The 16,049-nt window shown below is 38.8% G+C and overlaps 1 protein-coding gene across 2 annotated transcripts in view; it reads right to left on the bottom strand.

The window, feature by feature from the left end:
- Positions 1–8,102: 8,102 nt before the first annotated feature.
- The window catches only part of LOC134312203 (matrix metalloproteinase-14-like), a 33,003-nt gene continuing 25,056 nt past the window's right edge, over positions 8,103–16,049 (bottom strand). For both annotated transcript variants that reach the window (XM_062993938.1, XM_062993939.1), the window contains exons 5-10: positions 15,327–15,488; positions 15,029–15,201; positions 14,801–14,939; positions 14,571–14,721; positions 14,351–14,466; positions 8,103–11,982 (exon numbers count right to left, since the gene is read on the bottom strand). In XM_062993938.1, the coding sequence (XP_062850008.1) occupies positions 11,603–11,982; positions 14,351–14,466; positions 14,571–14,721; positions 14,801–14,939; positions 15,029–15,201; positions 15,327–15,488 (1,121 nt within the window). In that variant the 3' untranslated portion in view covers positions 8,103–11,602. The remainder of the gene's footprint in view (positions 11,983–14,350; positions 14,467–14,570; positions 14,722–14,800; positions 14,940–15,028; positions 15,202–15,326; positions 15,489–16,049) is intronic.

Below are 16,049 nucleotides of genomic sequence, written 5' to 3'. Positions count from 1 at the left end.
ACTCTAGTGCACGCTATCAAGGTGTGTCTCTGAACGATGTACTTCTAACGGGGCCTAATCTAAACAACAGTTTACTGGGGGTTTTGCTACGCTTTAGGAAAGAGCCAGTAGCGGTTACAGCCGACTTGCAACAAATGTTTCACTGTTTCTACGTCAAAGAAGGTCACAGAGACTTCTTACGCTTCCTTTGGTACCGGAACAATGACCTCGATGACGAAGTGGTGGAATATCGAATGTGTGTTCATGTTTTTGGCAACAGCCCATCCCCAGCTGTAGCCATATACGGCCTTAGGAGAGCAGCACTTGCAGGAGAATTGGTGAATGGAAAACAGGCCCGGCAGTTTGTTGATAGGAACTTTTATGTAGACGACGGTCTCATATCCCTACCCACCGAAGAAGAGGCTACAACCCTTCTAAAAAACACCCAAAAGATGCTGGCCCTCTCAAACCTAAGGCTCCACAAGGTGATGTCCAACAGAGAAGAGGTCGTGAAAGCATTTCCGCAAGACGACCTTGCTAAAGAACTAAAGAACCTTGATCTAGACTTCGACTTCTTACCTCTGCAGCGAAGTCTTGGAATTAGCTGGGACATATCCACCGATGAGTTCACCTTTCAGGTGTCAAAAGAGAAAAAACCTTACACAAGACGAGGGGTGCTATCTACTATCAACAGCTTGTTTGACCCACTGGGGTTCGCTGCACCTGTGAGCATCCGTGGAGCTCACCACAACAGCATTCGAATGGGACTCTCCTCTGCCCCCAGACAAGCTCAAAGAGTGGGAAAACTGGAGAGACTCACTCAGTGAACTCGAGAAGGTGAAAATTCCACGCACTTATAATCCCACCTCACTAGTTTGTGCAAAGGCAAAGGAGTTATGTGTCTTCTGCGATGCATCCACTTATGCCGTCGCAGCCGTGGCTTACCTTCGAGTCATCGACGCAAATGGCAACACAGACGTCGGCTTTGTGTTGGGTAAGGCCAAGCTCGCTCCTCGACCTGAAATCACGGTCCCGAGGCTGGAACTATGTGCAGCGGTCCTAGCGGTCGAATTGGCAGAAACCATAATCGACGATCTGGACACTCATCTAGATGCAGTAACCTTTTATTAAGACAGCAAAGTGGTCTTGGGTTACATTCACAACGAAACCAGAAGGTTTTACGTGTATGTGAGCAATAGAGTGCTTCGTATAAGGCGAGCCAGTCGTCCAGAGCAGTGGAAATATGTTCCCACCAACCAAAATCCAGCAGACCATGTCACAAGATCCATCCCTGCAAGTGCTTTAGCCCAAAGCACCTGGCTAACAGGACCAGACTTCTTATTTAAGTCTGCAGAAGGCGATTTACCTCAACACCTTCATTACGACTTAGTTGACCCAGGAACCGACACAGAGATTCGCCCTCAAGTTATTACGTTGACAACTAAAATCATTAGCGACAAGTTGGGAACTAAACGCTTCGACAGGTTTTCGAGCTGGAATTCTCTGATACGTGGTGTTGCTAGACTGGTGTACCTTGCCCAACGTGCCAAGCAAGACCATGCGCAAAAGGCCTGCTCTCAAGAACATCTGAAAAAGGCTCAGAACCTAGTCATCCGGATTTTGCAACAAGAGGCTTTTGCAGAGGAGTTAAAACATATTGAGAAGGACGCCCCTATCCCTTAAAACAGTCCTCTCATCAAACTCTGCCCCTACATTGATGCTTCTGGCCTCCTTCGCGTTGGAGGGCGCCTTACTCAAGCAAACCTGGAGGAAAACGAAACCAACCCCTTGATTCTTCCTGGGCATAGCTACGTCACAACACTAATAATTCGACATCACCACGAACTTGTCCAGCATCAAGGTCGGCATTTTACAGAGGGAGCCGTGAGTTCTGCAGGTTTCTGGGTTATGGGCGGAAAAGGTCACATTAGACGCATAATCTACCAGTGCGTCACCTGCAAGAAGCTACGTGGACAACGAAACATTCAAAAAATGTCAGATTTACCCATAGACCGCTTGAATACTGACCCTCCGTTCTCCTTCGTAGGTTTGGATGTATTCGGACCATGGACTGTAACAGCGCACCGCACCAGAGGGGGGTTGGCTCATAGCAAACGCTGGGCAGTGCTATTCACGTGCATGAGCACCTGATCCATATTGAGGTAATAGAGTCAATGGATTCATCCAGTTTCATTAACGCACTCCGGTACTTCTTTGCCATCCACGGACCAGCTAAGCAACTACGGTCAGACTGTGGCACTAATTTCATTGGTGCATGCAAGGAGTTAAAGATCAACTCTACAAACCATGACTCAAAGCTCCTCAAATAGGTCCCGGCATCAAAGCTCACCCACGAGGTCTTAACCACCTTTATGGCGGAGGTTTCAGCCATTGTGAACGCTCGACCCCTAGTTCCTGTTTCTTCTGACCCTGAAAACCCTCAAATCTTAACACCTGCAACGCTGCTTATGCAAAAAAAATTGGTGTTCTTCTACCACTTCCTGGGGAATACGACGACAAGGACTTGTATGGTCGTCAATGGAAAAGAGTCCAAAGTCTCGCTAACGCTTTTTGGCAACGCTGGAGAAAGGAATATCTCACTACCTTGCAAAGCTGTAAAAAGTGGCAACGTGAAGTCCCTAATCTGCAAGAGGGAGATGTTGTTTTATTGAAAGATAGCCAAGCCAAAAGAAATGACTGGCCTATGGGAGATATAACAAAAACTGTCCCAAGTAAAGATGGGAAGGTGAGGAAGGTAGAGGTCAAGATTTCAAAGGGAGGTTCACCTAAAGTCCTCTCACGCCCAATCACAGAGACTGTTCTGCTCCTTTCCCCAGAGACTATATGACCGCCAGGTTCAAGATGGCATGTAAGATGCCAGGCGGGGAGTGTTATGGTTCGAGTTTTGTTGTGCGATTTAACAGGACACTTACAGCTTTAAGCGGCATTTTGTTTACGCCATTGCCATAGTGATTAACTTTGACCTGGCACGAGTAGCCACGTTGATATGTTCGGCTGAAAAGCGTACAAGGGGTAACGTCAGTAGCGTTATAAAACACATAAAAGTTCATATTTCTTGCAGTTCAGCTGAGAAGCATCGTCTGTAAGTACTGAACTTTATATCGCCTGTTGTTTGCGATTATTTAGCGAACTCTATATTGTTTTTAGAAAACGAAAGTAACTTCATACGGGCGTTATTTCATAGCGATCCGTTTTTAGCACAAATGCTAACTTGTTAGCGCAATTTCACGCGCGTGTTAAACTTAATGTTTACATTGTGTAATACTTGTCAAAGGCTCTGTGCATGTGATGTATCGAGTTCTCATTGTCTCTATTGTTTATATTTGCATTTCAGTTTTACTCCATTCCAATAAACACAGTGCAAGTTGGAACGTTAATAAATCAACACCTGACTAAACTGTATTTTGGAGGGAGTTGTCCGTCTGTCTAGTTAAGAAAGAGACACAAACTCTTAGCGAGGGCAGAACAGTATGTTTATTCAGCGTCATTACCATTTACAATGTTACAGCAGTATTTTACAACAAAAAATGAAACGTTCACATTATTTATATGTATGTAAAGTGCATCTAAAGTGCTGTTGAATAGCATTAGCCAATTTATGCCCTAGCATTTTTTTTTTCCAGAAAAAGTGAAAAGAACTACCAAGAGTCCCCCAAGAGTCTGTTTAGATTAACGTTGTCATAGTTACATTTGACCCGGCTGGAAAAAAACTCATGATTACCACCCTGCCCACCCCCCCTATTTTGGACTGTTATAATTAGGGCTCTACTAAATTCACTGGAAAATCTGCTTAATTTCACGGACCTTGTTTTTCAAAAATCACAGATTTCACAGATTTTTAAAGAAAAGTGCCACATTTTATGGCAGTCATTAAATTACACTCATAAATTGAATGACAGAATAAACTGAAGCTACATTACACAGCACAGCTACCTTAATAGTTGAAAGACTAAAATATTGTTCGTGTTTCGACACACACCCCTCAGTTTTCGAAACTCAGTTACCCGAGTCGTGTTTTTACCTGCTTTACACTTTGACATCTTATACATTTAACATTTTTGAGTTTATAAAGTGAGAAATAAACTGTACATAGACAAACTATGGGGAGCAGAATACTTTACTGGCTTGTTCTTTTGAGGTGCAGCACAGAGATCATCACATGTGTAGAGAAGCACTTTTCCATTAAGGGACAAAATGCACTCAATACATGCACACATACATCAAATATTGGCTGTGTCTGAAATTGCATACTTAAACAGTACATACTAAATTTGAGGCAGTGCGTGCTTGGCCAGTAAAGCAGTAAGCTCTTTTAGTATGCATGTGTGCAGTATGCACGCAACCTCAGACGTAGTAATTGTCAGCACACAACACCAGTAAGAAGTAAGCTCTTTCAGTATGCAAGTGTGCAGTATGCACGCAACCTCAGATGTAGTAATTGTCAGCACTTAACACCACAGAAAAGTCTGTTACACTAACTTAATTGCCAAATGATTGGTAGGACCAACTCACATTGCATATTGTGCCTCATATTTCATACGCTACGTGAATGAAAAATGTTAAATTGCTAAACACAATCATTACATTTTGAATTTCACAGAAAATTGCATGTTTCACAGGCAACAGCTCATTTTATGTTAGCTGCAGAATCCCAATGCTGTTGATGGCCGCACATACATTTTACATTTTCAGCATTTAGCAGGCGCTTTTATCCAAAGCAACTTACAGTATACAGTCTAAGCAATGAGGGTTAAGGGCCTTGCTAAAGGGCTCAACAGTGGCAAACTGGCAGTGGTGGGGTTTGAACCTGCAACCTTCTGCTTACTAGTCCAGTACCTTAACCACTAGGCTACATGGTCACATTGCCAAGATGATGGAAAGGCATTTCTATAATTGCATGTTGACCAATTATGTTGCCACCTCTTCTCCACCTCTTAGTGAGACTGAACCCGGCTTCAATCAAATATATACATTCATGGGGCTTCTCCATGGGTTTCAGTTTAAATTTAACTAATCACGACAGACCCTTATGTCATTGTATACATATGCTGGTTTAAATACAGTACAGTATTTGATATGACTTCTCTTGTTCTTGGTCATCCTCATCTTCCTCCTCGCCCACCACCTCTGACATGCACTTCTCTTCCGTTGCTGTCCTCCATTGCTAAAGTCACAATACAGCTCAGAAATGCCACTTGTATTTGAAATGCCAAAATTCAGTGGCTATAGGTTTTTGGGATATATCTATGACTTGAATGTACAACCCAAAGTTAGGACAGTATAGTGAATACAAATAAAAAAGACGCAATGTTTCTTATTTACATTGACTCTTAATCCATTGCAGATTTGAACCCATGATATTTTATGTTTTGTCTGATCAACCTCATTTCAACTGTTAATATACATACAGTGGGGTCAAAAAGTATTTAGTCAGCCACTGATTGTGCAGGTTCTCCTACTTAGAAAGATGAGAGAGGTCTGTAATTTTCATCATAGGCACACTTCAACTATGAGAGACAAAATGAGAAAAAAAAAATCCAGGAAATCACATTGTAGGATTTTTAAAGAATTTATTTGTAAATTATGGTGGAAAATAAGTATTTGGTCAATAACAAAAGTTCAACTCAATACTTTGTAACATAACCTTTGTTGGCAATGACAGAGGTCAAACGTTTCCTGTAAGTCTTCACCAGGTTTGCACACACTGTAGCTGGTATTTTGGCCCATTCCTCCATGCAGATCTCCTCTAGAGCAGTGATGTTTTGGGGCTGTCACAGGGCAACACGGACTCCACAAATTTTCTATGGGGTTGAGGTCTGGAGACTGGCTAGGCCACTCCAGGACCTTGAAATGCTTTTTATGGAGCCACTCCTTCGTTGACCGAGCAGTGTGTTTGGGATCACTGTCATGCTGGAAGACCCAGCCACGTTCCATCTTCAATGCTCTCACTGATGGAAGGAGGTTTTGGCTTAAAATCTCACGATACATGGCCCCGTTCATTCTTCCCTTAACACGGATCAGTCGTCCTGTCCCCTTTGCAGAAAAACAGCCCCAAAGCATGATGTTTCCACCCCCATGCTTCACAGTAGGTATGGTGTGCAACTCAGCATTCTTCTTCCTCCAAACACGACGAGTTGAGTTTTTACCAAAAAGTTCCATTTTGGTTTCATCTGACCACATGATATTCTCCCAATCCTCTTCTGGATCATCCATATGCTCTCTGGCAAACTTCAGACAGGCCTAGACATGTACTGGCTTAAGCAGGGGGACACGCCTGGCACTGCAGGATTTGAGTCCCTCTCGGCGTAGTGCGTTACTGATGGTCCCTTTGTTACTTTGGTCCCAGCTCTCTGCAGGTCATTCATCAGGTCCCTCCGTGTAGTTCTGGGATTTTTGCTCACCGTTCTCATGATTATTTTGACCCCATGGGATCAAGGGAGATTATCAATGGTCTTGTATGTCTTCCATTTTCTTACAATTGCTCCCACAGTTGATTTATTCACACCAACCTGCTTGCCTATTGTAGATTCACTCTTCCCAGCCTGGTGCAGGTCTACAATTTTCTTCCTGGGGACCTTCGACAGCTCTTTGGTCTTGGCCATGGTTGACTGTTTGAGGCTGTGGACAGGTGTCTTTTATACAGATAACGAGGTCAAACAGGTGCCATTAATACAGGTAACAAGTGGAGGACAGAAGAGCTTCTTAAAGAAGAAGTTACAGGTCTGTGAGAGCCAGAAATCTTGCTTGTTTGTTATTGACCAAATACTTATGATTTGGCACAAATCAGACCATTAACATTTACTTGTACTTCTACTTTCAATACTTAAGTACATTTAATATTAGAAAATTACTTTTGATACTTAAGTACATTAAGCATAAGATCATTTAAGACTTTTACTCAAATAATATTCTAAGAGGTTTAACTTCTATCAAAGTAAATTTCTGGTGAGATATTTGCACTATTACTCAAGTATGGTGTTCAAGTACTTTTTCCATCACTGTGGATTTCAGCTATAACCAAGACTAGTGATTACATACACAACCCCTGCACTAGCTATAGCAACACTCTCCAAAGAGGAAAAGTGATGTCCTACACTAAAGCGTGGAGAAATGTCTTGCATACATGCAACATTTAATATCTTTAAACCTCACCTTTATAGCCTAGAGCAAGTAGCTTTCTACTGCCAACAACAGGTAAAGCGTTTTAAGAATTTAAAAACTAAAATATTTGTTTTACAGTAAACATAGCTGTGTGCATCTGCTCACTTTATTAGGGAAGTTATTCAATGGCTATAGGGCATGAGGCAGTTATAGATACTGGACTAAAAATCGAAAGATCACCATCTGCCAGGTAGCCACAAGTTGGTAGGTTAACCCTTAATTTCTTGAACAGTATATGATCTCTCTTAATTATTACTGGTCATAAGTTCTCTCCACTAATGAAATTCCCCGTTCATTGATTTAATGTAATAAGTCACATTAAGCTTTGATCATGTTAAGCGTTGTTCAAACGGCCCGAGTCGCTTTTACCACGTCATATCTAAAAGTTTGTCTAATTGGAGGCACTTTGAAAAGGTCAGCAGCAAACTGGCTTTAATCAGATGAATTGCGAGTCCAACGCAGCAAAAATGTGTGCTCAGGAAAGCGCAGCGGCAAGCTATGCACACTTTCATATGAAACAGCACAGCTTTGCCGCTTCTCAAGTAAATGCGCCGTTAGTGTCCGTGGTTCTTTATTCTTGTTCTTTTGCAGATAAGATAGCGAAAAGTTTTTAAAACAACAACAGCAAAACGTGATTCCTATAGGTTTGCTATTCTGCTATCTAAATAGCAGAACAAGATATTTGTGTGAATTATTAAACATTACCCATAAAGCTTTCACCAGAGGTCAGAGGTACAATTTACGAGAGAGGCCAGAAACCTCTCGCAAAAGCAGTGAAAAAATGTGAAAAGAAAATGGAAAAAGGAAAAGAAAGCTGCTTGCTGTTGGCAATTTTTTTTTTGCTGCATGTTGTGAAAAAAATGCAGGCAAACAAAATAAAAAGAAATGAGGGTAAGTATTATTTAAGACACAAACAATGAATACCATTTTGTCACAGTAACTGTACTTGCAAAGTAATTTTATTTAGTCTGACTTATGGATTACTTGTTAAATTGTTATTTATTTTTTAGATAATGTAAAAGTTTAACTAAAAAGTAAAACTAGTCAATCATTAAACAGCATGTACAAAACAAAATGACACCAGTAAATTAAAATACATTTGTGTCTTTGTTATGGCATATTTGTCACACTAAATAGTTTAAGTTAATTAAACAAAACATAATTCTACATACACGTTTAAAAAAAAATCAACATCCAATCAACAACTGATTCAGAACTGTTTCATTGTTCACCATTTTAATTTTGAATTTCTTTAGACTACGGCAAAGTGTTCCTGGAAACCTTGATTCTGTTTAATGAGCTAAATTGTGGTGTTATGGGTGTTAAATAACTTTGTTCCATATAAAATTAATTATATTTTACAAAATGTGTTGGGTTTTGTTACTTTCTCTTCGTTTAGTGTAATAATTTAAAACATTCATTGAAACAAATATGCAATACCAGAGGAAATCAGAAATGTATATAAAGGGGTGCCCATACTTTCGTGGCTTGAGATCTACTATTTTAGTCGACAGGTCATCATGATCTACTTTTTTTTTTAAAAAGGTTGGCCTCATCATTTTTCAAAAAAAGCTTTGTAGTTTTTTTTTTTTTAAATGCACTTCAGTTGCCTATATTGATATTCAGCTTAACACGGCAAGTGACTGAAAAATCACACTAACCTTATTCTGATGATTTGCACTGAAACCTTAGTCTGGACAAAGGATGTTTCACACAAGTAGGTTGATCCAAAAAATGCTGTCAAAATATGTTTGGATATTTTTATCTCATCCAGCAAGTTCCAAAATTGTCCAGCAGAGGCCCTTGACTCCATGTGAATGTTAGATTGTAGGGTTAAAATTTGTCCCTCAGCTTCTTCAACCTATGAATGAAACAGCTGTCTATGCCCGAACAGTTTATTGGTTTCTTTGTGCTTGGTTGCGCGTAGGTGCAGTGTAGGTTACAAAAGGAAAAATGCAAAAATGGCACAAACTGACTACTGATGAATGAAAACTTTCTAGATTAGAGGTGCTTTAGGTGGGCTGAGGCGTAGCTATGGTAACAAATCACAAATTAAAGAAACAATGGCCACATTTCATGTGAATCACGTTGACCTGTTTGAATGAGGCATGATCTAGCGTGCACTGCACGAATGACTGGTCGATCACGATTGACGTATTGGGCACCCCTGGTATATAACAATTAGAACTATTGGCACCAAAAGAAATTAATGTTAATATCACATGTTAACAAGGCTTAAAATAAAATGAAATCCCTTTTTACTTAACAAGACAAAAACTTATTAAATTCATAACCACCTTAACTACTTTATAAACAAAATGTAACACTATTATAGTTATAACATACAAAACTTACAATGCGTTTTGTCATATCGCACTGCAATAACCAAGACTACATTGATTAAAAAAAAAAAAAAGAATAATATGACTAATATGTTGTAATAAAGATGTGTCAAAATGCAGTGGTTTAAAACTTGGATAAGGTGAGGAGAGAAATGGAAAAGACAAGCAATCTTATTGTAAACTGCCAATCTAAATGACAACAAAGTGACAACAGTATAACATTTTTAATTGGTTTTAAATAAATATCAACATTCATTATTTTAGTGTAGTAGTGTAATGCCTGTAAGCTAGTGTCATTACATGTCATTATTATTATTATTAGGATTTTTGACGTCATGTTTTACACACTCCAATTCACTCTCCACTCTCCAATTCACCTCACTTGCATGTCTTTGGACTGTAGAAGGTAACCGGAGCTCCCGACACGGCATGGAAATTATTAAAAATTAAATGGCCAAAAGTTTGTGTACAATGACTCAGATTATGAAATTAAGATGTTTTGGCCACACCTATTGCTAAAAGGCCTTAGCAAAAAGTGCATAGTGCAAAAAAAAAAAAAAATCAACATTGTGTTGCATTATTCAGTTTCAAACTGCCAATGAAAACAGCAGCACAATAACTTTGTGCCAGAAGTTTTATGAAAGAATTAAAATTTTGTGGAAGCCAAGAGTAAAGTCAATAAATAATAATGGTCTGGGGCTGTTTTGCAGGGATGAGCTAAAAATGGGAATGAACCGTTTTTTTATAGAGGGTAAGTATAGCAAATAAATAAATTACGAGGGTTCTTCAAAAAGTTCTTCACTTTTTTAAACTCTAATTATTAAGAATTTCAAACACAAATTACATCACTTTTCAACAGTCACCTTCCGATGCATTTTTACCAGCGCCGTACCAACTTCTTTTTTAAACATATATATATTTTTGCATATGCATTTTCTCCCCTTTTTCTTCTGACTTTTAGCATATCCAATTATCCAATTGCATTATGCTTCCTCCCTGATGCTGATCCCCGCCCTGATTGAGGAGAGCAAAACTGACACAGGCCCCCTCAGACGCATGTGCAGTAGCCGACTGCATCTTTTTACCCGCACAAGGCGAGTTCATATGCAGATCAGCTTTGTGTACAGAGAGCCACACCCTGTTCAATGCATTATCCCTCGATAAGGTGCCATCAATCAGCCACCAGTGGTCGTAATTGCCTCAGTTATGAGAACTCCCTATCTGGCTCCCACCCTGTATGAACAATAGCCATTTGTTTTATATGTAGGCACCGACGAGTTTCGAACCGACGAGTTTGAAATGTCAGCTCTGGTGTGCTAGCGTGTTTTTACCACTGCGCCACCTGAGTGCCATCGTACCAACTTTTTAATGGCATCAGCAAAAAAGTTTTTGGTTGATGCACCACTGCTTTTACATTATCATCACATGAAAATCTTCTGCCCCTTAAAGCTTCTTTGAGCGTTCCAAAAAGGTGGAAATCTGATGGCGCTAAATCCGGAGTTTAAGCCCTCTCTTGGACACGACCAATTACTACTCCTCCCACCCTCACCGTTTTCAACGAAAATATAAAAGTGTGGAAACTTTTTGAAGATCCCTTATACTATGTTTCCAACGTTGTGGCAAATGTGTCCCTGTGCACAAATAAATAAGACAAACTGGAACATTGCAAGCTATACGTTCCAACATCAATGTCTGACCTTTTTTTGTGTACAAAATGGGCACTATTTTTTACAGACATGTAAAAACTGTTATAGCTACAGGGAAATGGGGCTTAAAATTAATACTCATGATTTTTTGGAATAAAGATGTTATAGTTAGGTGGGTAAATACTTTTGCCCATATAGTGTAACTAATTGTTTAAATACTAACCATTACAATTTTAAAAATAAAATGCTTATTATTGGTTCCTGCATTTTTAGGTGAATTGGTTCTTGCATTTTGAGGTAAAGACGTCCAAATGTTTAAAAGTTTAGTTTAGTCCAAAAGTTTAGTGACAGGGCTACCACCCTGAAGTACATGAAAATGACTGCATAGCACTTTTGCACTTGATTCCTTCTCTCCTCCCTTATTCTGTCCTGTTTAAAAATCTTTTTTATGCTCTAAACCTTGTCCAGTAGGGATCGTTGGCAGTACAATAGACGACGTGGAGTGCCATATTTGCGGAAAAGGAGCAAAGTCCCCAGAAGGCAAATCACACAAGCAAGTAGTATCAGCGGCACCACTGCTGCTGCACCACTTCCACCAACTGAAGTATCGTTCACTTCAATGACAATCACCTCTGTCTGCTCCACTTTATTCTCTTCTTTATTTTCTCTTCCATGGTCACTACCACCACCTGCTCCACCTTCACCTGTCTTTGGGTCTTCTTCTGGACAGCCTAACCAGTCAGTTAAGACAGACTTGGGGTAACCAGGCTCAACTCTTAACAGCTGATTGTTGAACTTCCAGTACTTATTGGATTTCAAAAAGTATGTGTAGCCTGCAAAAAAAAATAAAAAATATATATTTTTTTAGGAATTGTAAAAAAAAAAAAAGTTTTTAAAATATACCTGCATTTACTTTCACCCTGGCAGTACCCCTCTGTTTGAACTTTGCTATTAGAAAAGATTATTGCTTTCAACACTTATTGTTCCTGTCCTCAAAAAGCCACATCTTTAAAAGCGCTATTTATAAGTCAACACAAAAACACCCCTCACCCCCATATGATTTTCATCTACTTGTTATAGCCACTAAGTAAAATGGTTAAGTATCAACAAATCTTTTACTCATTCATTTGGAATCCACTAGGACCCCCAAATTTATTTCCAGTTATCTGGATTTCCATGGAAAGAACACAAAGGATCTGAGGAAAAAGTAGTAACATCTAAAAGATGTCATCCTTTATACATCTTTATCTAGGGACTTCCATAAAACCACATGCTATATAATATGTTAGCTTTCAGCTACATGAGCTTGTATTTGGGCTTCCATTAGCTTGAATCTCCAGCAGCTCAAATCTAATATTTCACTGATTTCACCTTGTAACATCATTAGAAAATTCCAAGGCAAGGCAAAACTTTGTGTGATTTACACTGAATAACCAATGCAAGACTTAGCTGCAATCCTCAGGAAAGTGCCATAGACATAGAAGCCTGCATGAATTGTAGCACTGCTGAACCCTAGTGCGATCTTTACTAGAACCTGTGTACACATAACATTTTTTATGATGCCTTGACAAACAAAATTTGTGCAAAGGCTAATCCCAAGTGATGCAAGAGGTGGACATTCATGTGATATATCAAAGTGCAGTCAAACTAACAGTTTATAGGAACTAAACCCAGGCCCTTCTTGCTGTGAGGCGACAGTGCTACCCACTGCACTACAGTGACACCCAAACAAGTCAACAGCTACAGTCAATCACAATCAATAACAAGAATTGGAAAGAATTATAAAGCCATTGAAAAGCCATTTATTCACCAATTTATGGTTTAGGTAATATTAAAGTTAAGTAATAGTATAAAACTTACAGACCTAATTTCAATAAAAGTGGGAACACTTAGTAAAATGCAATACAAAAAAGAATGTGATATGTTAATTAAAATTTTCTTTATTTAACAGCCAAAAGTAGAAAGAAAAGATCCACTGTTTTCACTGATCAAATTCTTTGTATTTTGTAAATATAAACACATTTCAAAAGAAATCTGTCAGAACAGAGATGTGTTTATTCTGGTGTTCCATCAGCTTTCTTATTAATAAGACTTTTTAATGGTTAGGAACGAGGACACTAATTGTTGCAGTTTTGCAAAAGGAATGTTTGTCCATTCTTGCTTGTTACAAGACTTCAGAAGCGTAACAGTTTGTCATCTGATTCTCTGCACCATATATTTTTAGTAGGAAACAAATCTGGACTACAGGCAGGCCAGTCAAGCACAGTAATTCTTTGTCTATAAAGCCATGCTGTTGCAGCACATACAGAGTGAGGCCTGTCTTGCTAAACTTATCATGGACTTCTTGGGAAAATAAGTCACCTTGATGGCAGCATGTGTCTCTCTAAAATCCTAATATAGGCCTGTGTGTCAAGTGTTCCTTCACATATATGCAAGTCACCCAAGCCATGGGCACTTATACCATGACAGATGCGGCATCAAACTGTGTTCTCTGCTGCGTTCTCTTCACTGGCTTCCTGTAGCTACCCGCATTCAGTTTAAAACAATGATGCTCATCTACAAAGCCAAAAATGGACCAGCTCCACACTATCTTAGAGAACTCATCACACTCTGTTCTGTACCACACAATCTCCGAGCCACTAGTCTCGCTCGCCTTGATCCTCCACCCAGAACTCGGGGAAGACACGCATCAAAACTTTTCTGGCTATATTTAGCACAGTAGTATGACGGTTTCTCATGCAATGGCATCTGCGAGATTAAAGGTCACATACATATAACAGTGGTTTCCGGCTTTTGCCCTATATGGACTGAATCTTTTCACGATATAATGAACAGTAACTGGTTTTCACCAGTTACTGTTCATTATATCGTGAAAAGATTCAGTCCATATAGGGCAAAAGCCGGACTAAATTTGCAGTCTTGCATTGAAAAATGTTCTTTTTGGACTGACTGACAATTCTTTCGCAATTTTTTGCACCACTGATTACAAACAGATTCAATAACAAATAACAAAAAGATTCATTTAATCATAACGTATTTCAGATCATTACTATGAAAGCACTTCTGTAAGTCGCTCTGGATAAGAGTGTCTGCTAAATGCAGAAAATGTAAATATCTTACCAAGTAACTTACACACCCTACACTTTAAAACAGTGTAGTCTTACTTTTTTTTTACACCTATTAAGTAGTGTGAATTCTTACTTTGGTCTTGGCTCATAATAGCTGCTTTGATGTTATCAGGGACACCCTGCCATTTGCTAATTGGTTTAGGGTAATCTGGGTCGACAGCTCGCATATCTTCATTGAAGCGATAATATCTGAGCAAGAAAAGAAAGACTTTTAGTAGAATTTGTAATAAACAAGACATGTTTGGTATTTTAAAACACAAAAAGCCATGCCATGTCCATGACACACCACCTACTTGTTTCCTCTGAATAAGTAGGTGTTGCCCGTAGGTGTAAAAAGAAGGGCAGCATCTATTCTGTCCTTAGGGAGGCCAGTGCCCATCTCTTTTAGTGTCTGTGGGTAGCCTGACTCCAAAACTGACTCACTGAATACCCAATGCTGTGCACCTAAAAAAATATGTTGCTTATGATATTTAAATTCAAAATGTTATTTCTGTCAACTTAAGTTTTCTAATTATGTTCCTACCTTTAAAAAATACAAATTTTCCATCATCTCGTTCATATGCAGCATTAATTGTTGTGGGAAGACCTCTCCAAACATGTCCAATTGGCATTGGATAATTTTCCATAACCCGATGATCACGAACACGCCAGAACCACTTATCCTACCAGTGTAACAAAGCTTTATAAATAAACTTTAACACTTTTTGTTATAGTTATATTTCTATAAAAGGTAAAAATCAAATTTAATTACCTTAAAGATAAACATTTCTCCTCTGAAAACAGCAATAGTGTCAAAATGACCTTCACAGATGTCAGGGCCAAATTGAGGTACTTTAGGCTTACGTGGAGTGTGTGTTGGATGAGGGGTTTTGTACGGGATGTCGGATGTAAATGGAGGCTGGGGACGGCCATTAGGATTGGGTCCTACAGGGTAGACATACCAGAAGAAGACATTTACTGTGTTTAGAAAACTTATGCTATGAAGAAAAAAAATTACCAGGGTATGTTTTGTTACTTTTTTAAAAACAAGGCCGATTTCTGTCCCCTACCATAAAGCTGCTGAATGCCCCGGATGTCATCTTCTGGAAGCTCAAAATTATCAGTGTCCATCCATTGGTAGAAAGGTGCCATTATGGCAGAAGGGTCGTTTGAGTGCTCCATACCCAAGGCATGACCCAGCTCATGCACCGCCACCAGGAAGACATCATTACCTGAAAAAAAAGAATGCATTAGCAGTAGTTTTTAATTGTCATTTAGTTCCTAAACAAAATGACAAATAACCTAATTTAAATAATCAACATTTATGCATTTAAATATAAAAAATAAAAAAATAAAAAATTGAAATGTAATAATCAAAACATTCACAATAAAATACTTCAATTAAATATTACTTAAATCTAAAACAATACACATGAAAATCTAGCATATTTTTACAGATTTTTCTGCTTACTTAATTTCAGTACAAAAATTTCAGTAGAATTTCAGATTTCAGTTCAATAATTTGCATCCATCTGTGTATGATCATTGATAAAGAAAATAAAAAATAGTAATTTAAAATACTGATTGCCTCCATTACTACATTTTTTTCAAACTACATTTCGTATTTCAGATCATTAAAAACATATTACACAAAAAAACAAATAAGAATGAAAAAAGAATGAGTAAAAACAGATTTTAAACCAATGTAATTGATCCATATAATTCATTATTACAACATTTTAGCTTGACAGGCTTTCACATGTAATATTTGATAAAAGTAAGCTAATGATGAC

The sequence above is a fragment of the Trichomycterus rosablanca genome, chromosome 4, assembly GCF_030014385.1.
Source record: "Trichomycterus rosablanca isolate fTriRos1 chromosome 4, fTriRos1.hap1, whole genome shotgun sequence".
NCBI classification, from domain to species: Eukaryota; Metazoa; Chordata; class Actinopteri; order Siluriformes; family Trichomycteridae; genus Trichomycterus; species Trichomycterus rosablanca.
The sequence above is the reverse complement of the archived record's forward strand: the minus strand, read 5'-3'. Positions and strand labels throughout refer to the sequence as shown.